This window comes from Eretmochelys imbricata, chromosome 12 (assembly GCF_965152235.1).
Source record: "Eretmochelys imbricata isolate rEreImb1 chromosome 12, rEreImb1.hap1, whole genome shotgun sequence".
Taxonomy (NCBI): Eukaryota; Metazoa; Chordata; order Testudines; family Cheloniidae; genus Eretmochelys; species Eretmochelys imbricata.
In genome coordinates, this window is record NC_135583.1 from 7,099,639 (window position 1) to 7,115,601 (window position 15,963).

At 46.9% G+C, this 15,963-nt stretch overlaps 1 protein-coding gene across 3 annotated transcripts in view; it reads left to right on the forward strand.

Annotated features, from left to right (window-relative positions):
* The first annotated feature begins 5,620 nt into the window (after positions 1 to 5,620).
* KIFC3 (kinesin family member C3) overlaps positions 5,621 to 15,963 on the forward strand; it is a 46,572-nt gene continuing 36,229 nt past the window's right edge. For all 3 annotated transcript variants that reach the window (XM_077830916.1, XM_077830915.1, XM_077830914.1), the window contains exons 1-3: positions 5,621 to 6,106; positions 9,439 to 9,584; positions 13,855 to 14,035. In XM_077830916.1, coding sequence (XP_077687042.1) covers positions 6,025 to 6,106; positions 9,439 to 9,584; positions 13,855 to 14,035 — 409 coding nt within the window. In that variant the 5' untranslated portion in view covers positions 5,621 to 6,024. The remainder of the gene's footprint in view (positions 6,107 to 9,438; positions 9,585 to 13,854; positions 14,036 to 15,963) is intronic.

Here is a 15,963-nt window from a genome sequence, read left to right on the forward strand (position 1 = left end):
AACTCACGCGATTAACTCAGAAAAATTAATCATGATTAAAAAAATTAATCGCGATTAATCGCAGTTTTAATTGCACTGTTAAACAATAGAGTACCAATTGAAATGTATTAAATATTTTCTACATTTTCATATATATTGTATTCTATGTTGTAACTGAAATCAAAGTGTATATTTTTATTATAAATATTTGCACTGTATATATTACAAACAAAAGAAATAGTATTTTTCAATTCACCTCATACAAGTGCAATCTCTGTCGTGAAAATGGGACTTACAAATGTGGCTTTTTTTGTTACATAACTGCACTTAAAAACAAAACAGTGTAAAACTTCAGCACCTACAAGTCCACTCAGTCCTACTTTTTTTTCAGCCAATCACTAAGAGACAAACAAGTTTGTTTACATTTACAGTAGATAATGCTGCCTTCTTCTTATTGACAATGTCACCAGAAAGTCAGAACAGGCATTTGCTTGGCACTTTTGTAGCTGGCATTGCAAGGTATTTACATGCCAGATATGCTAAAAAGAAGTCTTAAAGGAGCAACACTCTGATGCGGAAACTAGAGAACCCAAACCAGCAAAAAAAGAAAAACAACCTTCTGCTGGTGGCATTTGACTCAGATAATGAAAATGAGCATGCTTTGGTCCATACTGCTTTGGATTGTTATCGAGCAGAACCCATCATGAGCATGGACCCATGTCCCCTGGAACGGTGGTTGAAGCATAAAAGGACATATGAATCTTTAGTGCATCTGGCACGTAAATATCTTGCGATGCTGGCTACAACAGTGCCATGCAAACGCCTGTTCTCAATTTCAGGTGACCTTGTAAACAAGAAGTGGGAGCATTATCTCCTGCAAATGTAAACAAACTTGTTTGTCTGAAAAAAGAAAAGGAGGACTTGCAGCACCTTAGAGACTAACAAATTTATTGGGGCATAAGCTTTCGTGAGCTACACCTCACTTCATCGGATGCATGCAGTGGAAAATACGGGGGGGGGGGGATTTTATCTGAGCGATTGGCTGAACAAGCAGTAGGACTGAGTGGACTTGCAGCCTCTAAAATGTTATTGTTTTATTTTTGAATGCATTTTTTGTACATAATTCTACATTGTAAATTCAACTTTCATGATAAAGAGATTGCACTACAGTACTTGTATTAGGAGAATTGAAAAATATGTTTTCTTTTGATTTTTTACAGTGCAAATACTTGTAATCAAAATAAATATAGAGTGAGCGCTGTACACTTTGTATTCTGTGTTATAATGGAAATCAATATATTTGAAAATGTAGAAAACATCCAAAATATTGAAATAAATGGTATTCTATTATTAACAGTGCGATTAATGACAATTAGTGTTTTTAATGGCACAATTAATCACGATTAATGTTTTTAATCACTTGACAGCCCTAGTATTTATAGTATGGTTTATTATTTAAAAATAAACCCTGCATTTGGGAATGACTTGATGGCCACAATGAGTTTGCCTCGAACACTTTTCACCCAGAAAGACCCCGGCATGCTTTACAAACCATGCAGGCGAATCCTTTCAACCACCACAGGAATGCATCCGCCGCTGAGGCGGAGCAGGGCAGCTTGTTTACACCACTGGACAACAGTTTAGGGCAGGAAGCGGGGGGGGGGGGGGGTTTCTCCCAGAGAAGGGGCTGGTTGTGACCCCACGGGAGCGGACTCTGAGCTCTTCCCACGCCAAGCGAGCGAGAAGCCGGCCGGAGCTCCGAAGCCCGGTCTCTGTGCCCCTAGCTGGGGGGCGCTGCTGTCTCCTGGGGGATAAATGCAGCCGCTGTACGCGAGACAAAGGACAACAGCCCCTGCTCTCGCTCCTGGCTCCGGTCCGCGGCGGCCCTTTGGGGAAACTCCTCGGCTGGCTTTTGCTGCCTTCCTCCTGCTCCGCTGCACCTTCAGCCCGCTGCGATCTCCCTGGCGAGCCCCCCCCCCCCGCGCCCCCCCAGCGGGCGGCTCGCTGGTCCCTGGCAGGCTGGGGCGTGGGACCCGCCGCGCCGCCTCGCGCGGGGCCAGGGGCCCGCCCGGCGTCCCCCGCCCGCGGGCCCGGGAGGGGGCTCGCTCTGCTCCCCCCCCCAGCGCGGGCCTCTGCGGAGAAGGAGCTGCCGGAGTGCGGGAAGCCGGTTTCCACAGCAACCGGCAGCAAGTAGGGGTCAGTTATTTCCTGAGGAAAAGCGCGCGCGCGCGTGTGTGTGTGTGCAAGAGTGGAGTGTGTGTGTGTGTGCAGGGTGTGTGTGCACAAGGGTGGGGGGTGTGTGTGCAGGGTGTCTGTGTGCAAGGAGGGGGGGTGTGTGCAGGAGGGTGTCTGTGTGCAAGGAGGGGGTGTGTGTGTGTGTGTGTGCGAGGAGGGGGTGTGTGTGCAGGGGTGGGGGGTGTGTGTGTAGGGTGTGGGGGTGTGTGCAGGGCGGGGGGGTGCGTGTGTGCAAGGAGGGGGTGTGTGTGCAGGAGGGTGTCTGTGTGCAAGGAGGGGGTGTGTGTGAGGAGGGTGTCTGTGTGCAAGGGTGGGGGGGTGGGTGTAGGGTTTGGGGGTGTGTGCAGCGCGGGGGGGTGCGTGTGTGCGAGGGAGGGGTGTGTGTGTGTGAGGAGGGGGTGTGTGTGCAGGAGGGTGTCTGTGTGCAGGGGTGGGGGGGTGGGTGTAGGGTGTGGGGGGGTGTGCAGGGCGGGGGGGGGTGCGTGGGTGCATGTGTGCAAGGAGGGGGTCTGTGTGCAGGAGGGTGTCTGTGTGCGAGGAGGGAGTGTGTGTGTGTTTGTGCGAGGAGGGGGTGTGTGTGCAGGAGGGTGTCTGTGTGCAAGGAGGGGGTGTGTGTGAGGAGGGTGTCTGTGTGCAAGGGTGGGGGGGTGGGTGTAGGGTTTGGGGGTGAGTGCAGCGCGGGGGGGTGCATGTGTGCAAGGGAGGGGTGTGTGTGTGCGAGGAGGGGGTGTGTGTGCAGGAGGGTGTCTGTGTGCAGGGGTGGGGGGGTGGGTGTAGGGTGTGGGGGGGTGTGCAGGGCGGGGGGGGTGCGTGGGTGCGTGTGTGCAAGGAGGGGGTCTGTGTGCAGGAGGGTGTCTGTGTGCAGGGGTGGGGGGGTGGGTGTAGGGTGTGGGGGTGTGTGCAGGGCGGGGGGGGTGCGTGTGTGCGTGTGTGCAAGGGAGGGGGGTGTAGGGGAGGAGAATGGGGAAGGTCCGCGACTTGCCTGCGGAATCCGGGCTCGCTCCGTGAGGGAATGACCGCGCAGCCCCGTTGCCATGGCACTCCTGGCCCTGGGGGCGGCTAGCCCGGGTATCAGTGCCGGGCGCCCACCCCGGGCCCGGGCAGCTCCGACTGGGTGAGTCTGGCCTCGGCCCTTTTTGTTTCGTGCATCAGCGGGCCGGGAGGGCAGAGCGAGGAAGGCAGGTTCGTAACGGGGATTTCTCCGGCTGCTTGCGGCAGCAGAGAGTCCCTGTCTCTTTTGTCTGGCCTGCCTCTGCTCTGGGTGCCTCTGCTTTGATCCTGGGGGGGTTGTGGGTGGGTGCGTGTTTCTTTCTTTTTGTCTCTCTGTGTGTGTGTCTCTCTCTCCTGGCCCTGCCACAAGGAGCCCGAAGAAGAGCTCTGTGTAGCGGGAAAGCTGGTCCCCTCCATCCGCAGAAGTTGGTCCCATATGCAGGACATTCCCTCACCTACCTCGTCTCTCTCAAAGGACTCTTTGTCATTGGCGGTGGGGGCGGAGTGGGAGCTAATGCAGCAGTAGGTGGCGTGCACCTGACACAGCTTTGTGCCTTTTAACCAGGGCTTTGCTTCTGTCACCCCCTCCAGCTCCCCCAAATCGCCGCCGTTCCCATCGGTCAGTCTGTATTTCCAGTGACTTGTTTGGCAACTGATGGCCCCTGGCCGGGTGTGCGCCGGCTGTTGGAATTCTCGTTTCTCCCCCGGAGCGTGCACCTGCTCTTGCATTGCCATTACGCTTCACCGGCCAAGGCCCAAAGGTGTGACAAGAGCCCTGTCTGCGTGTGAGATGCATCAGAAATAGCAGGGCCGGGTGCTTTGAAATACATGGCGTTCATTCCATGAATATGTACAGCATAACATTTGCTGTAATCTTAGTTTCAAGATTCAGCATTTCCAGCAGGAATAAATGTACAGTAATAAGCAGCGGGATAATGCCAGGGTTCTGATCCTGCAGCTGCCACCGTCTCAATGGACCCCTGTGCCCATTTAGCGGCAGTTGGGAACTGGGGCCCCTGTTAGCGTGGGGTGGGTCACTCTAATAAGTGATGTAATGGTTAATGAGGCAGAGTGGAGAAGTGTTTTAAGGTTCCATTAATGTTCATGCAACACTCTGAAATCTTTGGATGAAAGAAGCTTGACGAGCAAAATAGAAAAGAGTGTTTTAATTAATGCGCGTTAGGTGCTTCACAGGGCATAGAAAAGACAGTCCCTGCTCTGAATTGCTTCCAGTCTAAGCATACACTGATGACAGGGATTTTAAATAAAAATGCAATTAAAAAAAATTGTTTATTTCTCCTCTTCACCTCTAGTTTCTGATCATGGGCTATTTCTCTGTTCCTGCATGGCACTGGCTTTCCCTGCATAACTACACTTCTTTTAATGGGCTCTCTCCTGCTTCATAGATTTCTGACCAGAAGCTCTGTGTGTGTATGTGAGATGGTAAGGCTCATGTATCCAGTTCTGAGTTTGACCACACTGACCGAAACAATCCTAGATCACAGAGCACTCTCCTAATGACTCCTTTCTTCGTGCCACTGCCTGGGTGCCAAGCCACAGGGCTTTTTTGGTTGTTTTCAGTTTTCTTTTCTCCCCTTCATTATGGCTTTGAGTTTAGAGTCAGTCCCCAAATCAGTGCTTTCTGACTACTTCACTGACTCAGCTGCATGTGCTTGAACCCGTGTTAGGTTCATCCTTCCTCTCCAGATGACCCAATGGGATCATTGAGACACAGGGTCATTGAACCACAACAATATGAATGAGAGCAGTTTTGTAACGTTATGAGTGATAGTTTAGATGTCTAATTGAAACAAACACGGCCAAATCCTTCCTCGTGAGACAAAGGATTTGAAGACTTCCTTTCAGTTTAATCCCAAATGAGGGAGTCTCTTTCCAGATGAGTGAGGCACAGTGGAGATGGAAGGTCTGGGCATCCAGATGGCACATGCCACTTTGTAAAGCAGCTTGGATAGGAGTCTCTCTCTTCCCCAGTCTGCTTCCAGCCTCTGTGGTCTATGGTTCTCATCCTGTGGAGGCCTGATTGTGGGATGCACTAGGTCTCATTCTAATCTAAGTTATGAAGGTTTAAATCAAGTAATTCCACTGAAGTCCACTGGTGGAAACACTGGTGCAAGATGAGAATCAGGCTCAACAACTGAACAAAGACCCTGAATATCTTTGCTATTCGTTGTACGCTGGTAGCACTTTTGAAGGCCCCAATCAAGATCACAGCAGTGCAATAAGAGTGTGATGCAATAAGAGCGTGATGCAGAGGAGAACAGGTAAGAGACTGGGGCTTATTTACTGGCTCTTGTACTAGGTTATCTACAGACTCATAGGACGACATGATTCCTACCCTGAAAAACTTACAATTGTAAAAGTTATAAAATCAAATGTTGTAGTGGAAGAAGCTGGAAATGATACAGGAATTATTAACCAAAACAACGTGGGTAAACAACACTGCAAACAATTATGGAAGCTATGGAATTTTGGCACTTAGAATGGAAACATCACAACATGAAGAAGGAAGAAACACAGCTACAATAACATTGCAAACAGGAATTATTAAGTTAATTACAGATACAGTGTGTGTAACATCTACTTTGTATAGGTCAGCATTTCTCATGTGGACAAATTCCCAGTATCAAATCTGAATCGTTCCAGATCCGTGTGGGAGTAGGAATCAAGTTGGGGACATTGCTACTTGCATGGCTTGCTAGAGTATCTCATCCTGGACTGCTAACTTCCTGCAGCTGGAATATCTTTGCTTGTGTTTGTTCCCAGGCCCTGAGGTGTCGATCTGCTTTGGAACCCTATGCCATGATTACATCTCACAAGACCTGGGATCTGGGACCTATTCCCTCATTGAAAGACCTGTGGAAAAAGGACCTCCCTCTTGACAGTGAGTATTAAGTGATGGCTCATCCCATTCCAGGCCCAGCCCACTCTTGCTCACGCCCTTTCTCACACTACAGCCAGGAGAGGCTAGAAAACCAGCGAGCCCACATTTTTGACATTTCTTTTTAGATGCCAGAGATGAGACTAAAATGGTTTCGGGGGAAGCAATTCCAAACCAGACAAAAGCTGTTAGGTAACTCCAGGGCTTAGCAGGCAGGTATTTCAGTGCTGCTGCTGTGGTGGAAGGTGAAAGGCTCCTCTCCTGCTTTCTAGTCAGAAGCCTTGGGACAAAAGTTAAATTTTAACATGTAAAAGAAAATAAATGATCTGTGATCTGCATGGAAGAAAAACACGTGGATTCTGTTCGTCCTTCATCTCAGCTCCTCGGGAGAGTTTGTTCTCTCTCTCTCTCTAAAGCACATAAACCAAATAGGTGAGTTTAGTTTAACGTTCTTTCTTTTTCAGGGACTGATGTCTTTTCAAAAAGTAGCTAAAAGAACCAAAACCCGCTTGTTGAAATATGCTGCTGCTTCTGTGCAGTTATACACAACACCTGCTGTCTGTTTGCAGGCTTCAGGGTCACTCTGAGTCTGGGGCTAAATGTTAAAGCCAGGTTTTAGCAAAAGGACTAGATATTTTGGGTGGGAAATCAAAAACAAATGGATTTGTTGTTCACTCTGACACATTTAAGTTCTTAAACTTTGGCAGCAATTTGTCTATTTATTGTTTCCTCTTCTCTGATTTCTAACTACTGACCATAGAGGTGTGTGTCTGAGAGGCTGGCCTGGTCTGCAGCAGCAGGGGTCTGAAGTTGTGTTTTCATTTCCCCCCCTACCCTTTCCCCACTGAGCTAGTAACATTCCTTTGTTACTGGGTGGAGAGACTGCTGGGGAGTGAGACACTAAAAGCCAGTGTCCTGTATGATTAGCATCAGATGGTGTCCTTCCTGGTGGGGGAATAATAATGTACATTAATTGCACGTATGTAATACTTTTTATTTAAGGAACTACACGTGATTTTGAAAGGTTGTTATTCCTATTTTAAAGATGGGGAAACAGAGGCATAGGGAGGCAAAGTGACAAGCACAGCAAGATTATATATCTATCTTATACGTATACAGCCATCTTCACCATAGTATCTGAATACTTCCCAGTTATTTAAGAACAGAAACAGCAATAACAATCTCTCTCTGTCCCTTTCCAGCCTGTAGGAGAAATAGCTTGATTTATTTATAGTCGTTTTTTGGTGTGTTTGTGTATGAGAGAGATGAACTGATCATGGGAAAGCTAAATGGAAGAGTTCATTTTTGCATTTAGTTCTGGACATGGAGAGACCTGTAGTCTTTCTTATTTCTTTCAGGGCTGGGTTGCCTGGTTTAGGCCCAGCTCCCGTGAAAGTTCTCTTTTCATTTTTGCATTTGGTTCTGGACCTGGAGAGACCTGTAGTCTTTCTTATTTCTTTCAGGGCTGGGTTCCCTGGTTTAGGCCCAGCTCCCGTGAAAGTTCTCTTTTCCACCCTTTCAAGCCTCCCTCTGTGGTCTGTATATTCATTATACTAGTGGGACGTAGACGCCATAAGAAGTTATGGTCACTGAAGGAGAAATGATGTCTCAGATAGATTGGGCCACTCTTATACAGGGCTTTGAATATCAGGAAAGAGACCTTGAGTAGCCACTGCAGAGAGCTGAGTGATTTTATACGGTCATGATGACCTGCACTGCTAAGCGGAGGGGTTGCTGTGTTTTGCACCCTCTGGAGCGTCATTCCTATACGTAATGAGTTGCAATGATCAAGCCTGGAGGTCACCAGAGTGTCACTGTAGTCAGGGCTGTGTTTGGGAGGAAGGAACACAATCTCCTGCTCATCACAGAAGAAAGTGAGTGTTTTTTGCCACCATGGCTATTTGAGTATCCAGTAGCATTGAGGAATCCACAACCATATCAACCCATAGCCTCCTGGTAACAGACACTCTTGAGAGCGGGGGATGAGAGAGGAGGCAAGTTCTGCAAAGTGCTTGCCACTTCCTGCCATCATCACTTTAGTGGTCCAGTCAGGGTTCAGCTTTAGCCGGCTGCTCTCCATCCAGGGATTGATTTTTGGCTAAGCATTGAGAGAGCTGGGAGATGATCCATTTTCTCAAGTGAGCTTTTTCTGCTGTTGGACCCAGAAAAGAACAGAGTGGCTACTTGGCCTCTAGGTTTGTCCTTTTTGGTTCTGGTTCCATAAGGAAGAACACATTCAGAGGGGCGGAGGTGTTAGCTCACTAGTCCTGCAGTGTCAGTTAGACAGGTTTTGTGATGCAGACCTGGTCAGGCAATTAGATAGGGGATAAGATCGTGGATACTGAAGTCACAAAATAAGTGAGTGGCAAAGGTGGGAGGAGAACCCAGGAATCCTGATTCCCAATCCCCTTGTGTGGGAGTTTTGACAGTACAGAAAAAGTTCAGGCGTCTGACAACATTGTAGATTGAGAGGTGACGTTTGCATAATTCTTCAGAGTCTGTTTGGATTGTTTACAGGGTTCTTCATAAAGATACATGAATAGATTCCTACAGTTTGGATTCCTGTAACTTATGTTCATTTGCCAACAGATCATATTTGCCCTAAAGGGCTCATTTTGCTAATCAATATTGCCCAAGTTGTGATAATACTTTGTTCTTGTATGGTGCTTTACATTTTCCAAATGACATAGAAAGTTGTAGTCATATGTGAAATGAGTTTGACCAGTCTCAGCTCACTCAGGTAGGCAGACTGTAGCTTTGCTTACACCTTTTCCTTCTTTCCTTCGCCCACCCCTTCTCTCTCTAGTATCATAGATTATCAGGATTTGAAGGGACCTCAGGCGGTCATCTAGTCCAACCCCCTGCTCAAAGCAGGACCAATCCCCAATTTTTGCCCCAGATCCCTAAATTGCCCCCTCAAGGATTGAACTCACAACCCTGGGTTTAGCAGGCCAATGCTCAAACCACTGAGCTATCCCTCAGCCCTGTGGCTGAGATTCCATACAAAGCTCATGGTTTCTTCATTGACCTGAAGTATTTTGGGCAGCAGGAATCGAAAGCGTGACTGTAGTTGTTAATGACCTTGGCTGTGAGCCAGAGAAGGGAGGGGGCTTGAATACCAGCTTTAGTTACTAGCATGATGATGGATGGCCTGGAACAGAACTTGGGGGGTGGGCAGAGGGGAGGAGGAGATAGGCTTGCTGAATGAGAACAGGAGGCATACATAAGACTGAATCAATCTAAAGGGATCCCTCCTCACTCTCTGCTAGACAAGCTGTTTGTAGTCAGTTTCTGCTGGGCTGATTTATTTAACATTATTTTTTGTTCTGTTCAAGGGAGTGGACAAGATTCACTCCTCAGTGACGGTGAAGAGGACTCGTCTGTCCAGACGTCTGTGGTGCCTGCATTGATCCAACATAAAACCCTCAGTGTGAACTGGTGCAGTGCTGCAAGTCCACAAGGCCTCTACCTGACTGTGCAGGTAAGGAACTCCTGATCCCCTTCTCGGTGGTTTCCTGCTTGAACTGTGTGTCTTTTCAGCTGTGTCTTTATGGGAAAGGGAGTGGGTTATCAACTAAGTGTTATATTGGCATCTAGAAGTCATCTGCCTGCAGTGTAAAGGAGCCAAAAAATAGCTTGACCACTGGGGACTACCTGAGGTGTAAAAAGGATTTCCTGGTGATATTAGGCTGGTGTAATGACAGTACACCAGGCCCCATCACAACTTCTGGTGCCTGGACATGTCAGGGACATGTCTCGGGAAGAGAAGGGTTGTGTTGGGGAAGGCAGGAGGCTGGAATGCTCTGCATTCGGGCTATTATGATCTGTTGGGGGCGCCTGTGGGGACTGTTGCAGGCAGGATGTTAGTCACAGCAGCCCCTAGGCTGCTCTAACTTGTGTCAAGGGCTGAATCAATCCCCTGTAGTTCCAAAATCTGGAAGGCATAAAGGTTGCTTACAGTCATCTTTGTGCTCCCTAGATATAGGGCTGCACTGAACTCATCTTAGCCACAGCCCAGGATCAGGGTCACCATCAGTAGAGGATCCCAAACCAAAAATCAGCAGTAGGGATCTCAGCGTTTCCCAGGAGGATGCATTTTGGGGGGAATATGATAAGTGTCCTCATTGTGAAACTCACAGCTGATTGAACTTAGTACGACCACCACTCTTACAGCAGAAAATCCTCTAAGGAATAAGGTAGGAACTTAGACTATGGAGCAACTGCTAGCTAATTTAAAAAAAAATCACTCTTAGATTTAGAGTAGCAGCTGTGTTCATCTGTATTCGCAAAAAGAAAAGGAGTACTAGTGGCACCTTAGAGACTTATTCTCAAATAAATTGGTTAGTCTCTAGTACTAGTACTCCTTTTCTTACATTTAGGTGCCAGATTTTTAAAGCTAGCTTGTCTCTTTTCAAAATACAATTTATTCTGCTGTGTAAAGGCACTTTGTTGTAATGCTTTATTCCCTGAGTGGAGATGGAAAGGGTGTTGGGAAAATATATCTCAGTTGTCTGGAATGTGTCAGGAAACCAAATCCACTGAGGAAGTGGTAAAGATTTAGTGGAACTGTTAAGAATAACATTTTTGGTGTCACTTTTGAGCTATATAATAATCATTCAAGGGAGGAAGAAGACAAAACAAACAAACAAGCAAACAAAAAAACCAGCCCATGCGCATATACCTTATCCCAAATCTAAGATTGTGCAATAGGGTTTACTAACTACTGATTAGATGGGTCATGGGTGGCGGAGATGATGGTAGTAATTTCACATGGAGGGGTTAGAACAAAGGATTGAGAGTCAGGACTCCTGGGTTCTATTTCCATTTCTGTCACTCGTTCATTGCTGGACTTTGGGCAAGTCACTTAGATTCATAGATATTTAGGTCAGAAGGGACCATTATGATCATCTAGTCTGACCTCCTGCATAACGCAGGCCACAGAATCTCACCCACCCACTCCTGCGAAAAACCTCTCACCTATGTCTGAGCTATTGAAGTCCTCAAATTGTGGTTTAAAGACTTCAAGGAGCAGAGAATCCTCCAGCAAGTGACCCGTGCCCCATGCTACAGAGGAAGGCGAAAAACCTCCAGGGCCTCTTCCAATCTGCCCTGGAGGAAAATTCCTTCCCGACTCCAAATATGGCGATCAGCTAAACCCTGAGCATATGGGCAAGATTCACCAGCCAGATACTACAGAAAATTCTTTCCTGGGTAACTCAGATCCCACCCCATCTAATATCCCATCACAGGCCACTGGGCCTATTTACCATGAATATTTAATTACCAAAACCATGTTATCCCATCATACCATCTCTTCCATAAACTTATCGAGTTTAATCTTAAAGCCAGATAGATCTTTTGCCCCCACTGCTTCCCTTGAAGGCTATCCACTTAATCCATGTCTCTATACAATGGAGACAATACCTATGTGTTTCACAGGAGCATAGTATAGCTTCACAAATTACCTTTTGTAAAGTGCTTCGTGAATGCAGGATGACAGGTACTATAGAAATGCAACGTATTGTTTTCTGGCTGTGGACTGAGAATTGCTCTCCCTCATCTTGAAGTTAAATTCAGAAACGTTCCAGTTGTAATAACCATTCACCATTTTGTGTTGAGTATTGTACTCACTCATGCCTTTCAGGTTTATGCTCTTCCGGGCAGGGACTTATTCGTGGGGTGCTGCTCACCTATTGTACAGGGCTTTCTGATCTTAAGCCTGGTCTACGCTACCAAGTTTTACCGGTAAAACTTGCCTATTTCAGAACATTATAGATACAGTGTAACTCATAAAAGTAGCTTCTGAACGGGGTGGGGGAAAATTCTCAAGTCTCAGTCAGGGAACAGATTACACCAACACCTTGTCCACGCTGACCGTTTCCAGAAAACCTTCCAATGTTGCTCCAGCCCCAGAAGAATTCCACTGGTGACAGCAAAGGAGAGAGTGCTGTTACCACTCTGTCATCTCCACTTGCTTTTAGACGACGTGAGGGTGAAAATGCTAGAGCCCGGCCTGCACTCGTGCCCGCATTGCTGTTAGTGCTGGCATTAGAGCTACAGCGGAGAAATCCCTATAATTGTCCCTGTAGAGACAGCTTCACAGTCCTGTCTGCAGGCCGTTAAGGTAGTCCTCGCACCGCACCAGAAACAGTGTAATCCTTCCTAGGGTAGCAGAAAGGAGAAGGATGGAATGGAGAAGAATGTAGATTTTTTTTTCAGGGTACTGAATAATTGTTACATAAATTACTATAATCCCCTTATTTCTCTGCATCCTTCTATACTTGGGTAAAACTGTTAGAAGTTAGGCTTGCTCCAAATCCGTGCCTCTGAACAGTGGCTCATTGTAGTTAAATGGCCCACGGAAATGAGCTTACAGTGTGATAGAGCAGCAGAAAAAGCCAGCGTGAATTCAGAAACAACATGTCATGGAACGCAGAGTTGACAGTCTGTAGAACGACTACGCCAACTGGAATACTGTGTACAGGGCTGGGTCCCTCTCAACCAGTTAGGTGCTGGCAAATTGGAAAGAATACAGAGAATAGTAAATGTGATTTAGAAGTGAGAGGCATTGATTTATGAGGCTAGATTAAAGGATACATTTGTATATATTAAAGGACAGACTAAACTAAACATGTGCGTTTTGGCTAAACCACAACAAAGGTAGGAAGGGACATGACTATCTACCAATAGGATTCAAATATTAAGGAGAGTGAGGACTTGTTTAAGGTGGTTCAAGGATGGGGGTGTAACTAGGAGGAATGGGATGAAATTAAGGAAAGGAAAATCGAGATTGAATGTCAATGAAAACTTCCTGACACTGAAATCTGTAAAGCTCTGGTAACGTCTCCTGAGGAACGTGGTGGAAGCCTCGTTGCTTGGGTGATCTGAAACTAGACTGGACAAAACACCAGCAAATGTAGTGAGAGGAATAATCCCTGCACGGAACCATGTCTGGGGATACATGGACTAAAGGACTTAATGCATCTTTTCTGTCACTGGTTTCTGATTCACTCTGTCTGGTTTCTTTGCTGCTGAAATGGATTTTTTTCCCCCTCCTCCTTTTCCCCATCAACCTTGGCTTGGCTCGCCTGATTGCAATCAGGAAATCACCTGCTATGTGATGAATGGATCCGCCTCAGTCACTGTAATTAGTGTCACTTTTTTCTTACATTGCCATCTAATTTTCTGTCCCTTGCCTGTCTTCTCCTTGTTCCTTTCTCTCCAAAATAGTTTTCAGAACTTTGAAAAATGCCCGCGATGAGAGATGCTGATTTCCAGTCTGTAGTTTGTATTTGAGACCATGTGTATGCTGCTTCTTGTCTTTTGCCTTGTGACTGACCTTTTGGAAACCTGAGGTTGATGAGAGCTGAAAGCTGGAGGGAAAGTGTGGGAAAACATAAGAGGTCACTGGGGAAGAGGGCACCGATGGCTTTAGTGGGATGGCACAGGCTGGAGTTTGATTAGGTTGGAACGACAATGGAAGGAGTTTGGTTTTAGCAGGTGGGGAGTTGACCAGATCAGAGTGGTGCAGGGAAGCAAAGAAGATGTGAAGACAGCAGAAATATATCTTGAAATACTGTGTGATATTGAGGTACCTGTAATGATTTCAATACCCTGGGGCACAGGGTGACCTTTCAAAATCTCACTCAGTCAAAATCTCACTCAGTCTGTGATGAGAAGTCTAGGGATGGTTTGTGCCCTCTTGAGTTACAATGCCCTTTAAAGGGAAAATGGTTGTGTTTTGAATGCAGGCCTTGCAGGACAAGTTGTGCAAGGACAAGAGTCAGGTGAAGAACGAAGAGACGCATCATCAGCCACAGACTCAGTGTAGGACCCAGAAGCTGGGCATAGAGAAGAGGCCGGGGTCTGCTCACAACTGGGACGCTGGAGCACAGGGCCAGGAAGCCTGCAGCATGAACTTTGAGAAAACAGGTAAAGGGGGAGGCATGAAAATTGATGGCCATTAATTCTTACGCCTATCTCTGTCTTAAGGCAACACAATCAGAAAGAAACTGCTTCCTAGTGAAATGAGCTAGGGGGTAAGTGAATTTCCTCAGCTCACAGCTAATGCAATGATTCTTTTATATAAATAGAAACTGATTACTCATTAGGGAATCAGTTTGACTCAAGAGGGATCAAATGCAAACCAGATGTTTGCAGGCAGGTAACAAAAATGAGCTGAGCTTGGTCACTGACAGATGAATCTAACCTTTGATCTGAAGCAGAATGATCTTGTTTATTTCTTGTCTTTTAAGGAAATGTTATCACAGCACAGTTATAACCACCTATTCCCTCCGAGTGCATTGCCGCCTCCTTTCCTCTTCATCCCTGCTCTCTTGCATCCCCTCGGCCTGAGTTTTTATCCTGTTCTGTGTCTGTTTTGCCTAGTAGTGCCGGCATGTGTCCCTGTGCTCTTGGGTCTCGTTTAAATGTTCTGGTTTTGTCTTCAGCCCCCTTCCCACTAGGGGAGATAAATGGCATTTCAGAAGATTATACTTCTTGCTTTGAAAGCTGCTTCTTGCCCAGATGCTCTTCTGAATCTTACGCAGTTAAACTGACAGCTCAAATGTGGGACCTCGTCTTTGCTGTCCTGCAAGTGCTGAGGACAGTGTCCACTGTAATGTGTTCAAGAGGCTGGTCTACTCTTGATGGTTATTCGGAGCTTTTTTATCCCTCTCCCTGGTTAACTTCCAAAGTGGACAATGTGGATTTGGCAGAAATGGAGTCCTTATTGCTCCTTTTGTCCCGCTTCCCATCCTTCCAGAGGCAACATCGGTCGTACAAGAGTCCAGCGAATGTAAGTGTCTCCTCAGGCTTGGAGTCTGTTGGCAGGGAAAAGGAGGTGAAGGAAGAGCTTTTCACTAAAGGTGCATGGAAGCGTATTCACCTTTCTGAAAGAAATGGCAGGTCTGATTCTTATCCACTCACGCCAGTTTAACTCCATTGACTTCTGGGGGTTATTCCTATTGTGCAGATTCAGGCCTCGTGTCCCTGGTGAGGAAGAAGCTACGCAGAAACTGTGCTGCAAGTTGGATTTTGATTCCTATTATTTATTTTCTCCATCAGAAACTCATTACCTGGGCTTGTCCAGACACACCAGAGTGAGCCACTCCCTGCTGTACTCTGGTTTAGAACTTACTGGGTTATCTGTGGGAGACGTCTCTCTCCGCCCTGAGCGGGCCTCAGGACAGAGCGTGTGCGTGAGAGCACCAAGCATGTTACACAGAAGAGGCGTCTCAGTGACAGAAACAGGAAGGAGCTTAAGAAAGGGGGAAGGCCTGCCAGCTGGAGATGTCAGGTTCCAAGAGACAAACAGTGATGCAAAGAGTAGGCAGACGCATGAACTGCAACTTTCTTCTCAGGCAGGGGAACTAGCGTGTGAAAATGACGTAGCTGGAGTAAGTATACAGTGAGTTAGACCTAGAATTTATCTTCACAAGTCCGTGGTACCCCCTTCTCTGAACCCCCCTGCTGCTGCTGAGTTATTTCCTCCTGTGCTGCCCCTGCTCCCCCTGCCGCTTCGCTAAGCCTTTAGCTGCTCTTCTAGCTGGGCCCACCCGAGGCAAAAGGCTCCTCTGAACTTTGCTGATCCCTCCATCTGCTAATGCTCCTTGATCTTTTTACTGGCTTTGCTCGTAGGTGAAGCAGGCTTTCCTGCTTTATACGCTCCCCATTCTCTGGCAAATGGTTGGCAAGATGCCAAATAGAGAGGCTCAAGACACCACACAGTCAGCTATAAATAGGGCCCTACCAAATTCACGTCCATTTTGGTCAATTTCACAGTCATAGGATTTTAAAAATCGTAAAATTTCATGATTTCAGCTATTTGAATCTGAAATTTCACGGTGTTGTGACTGTAG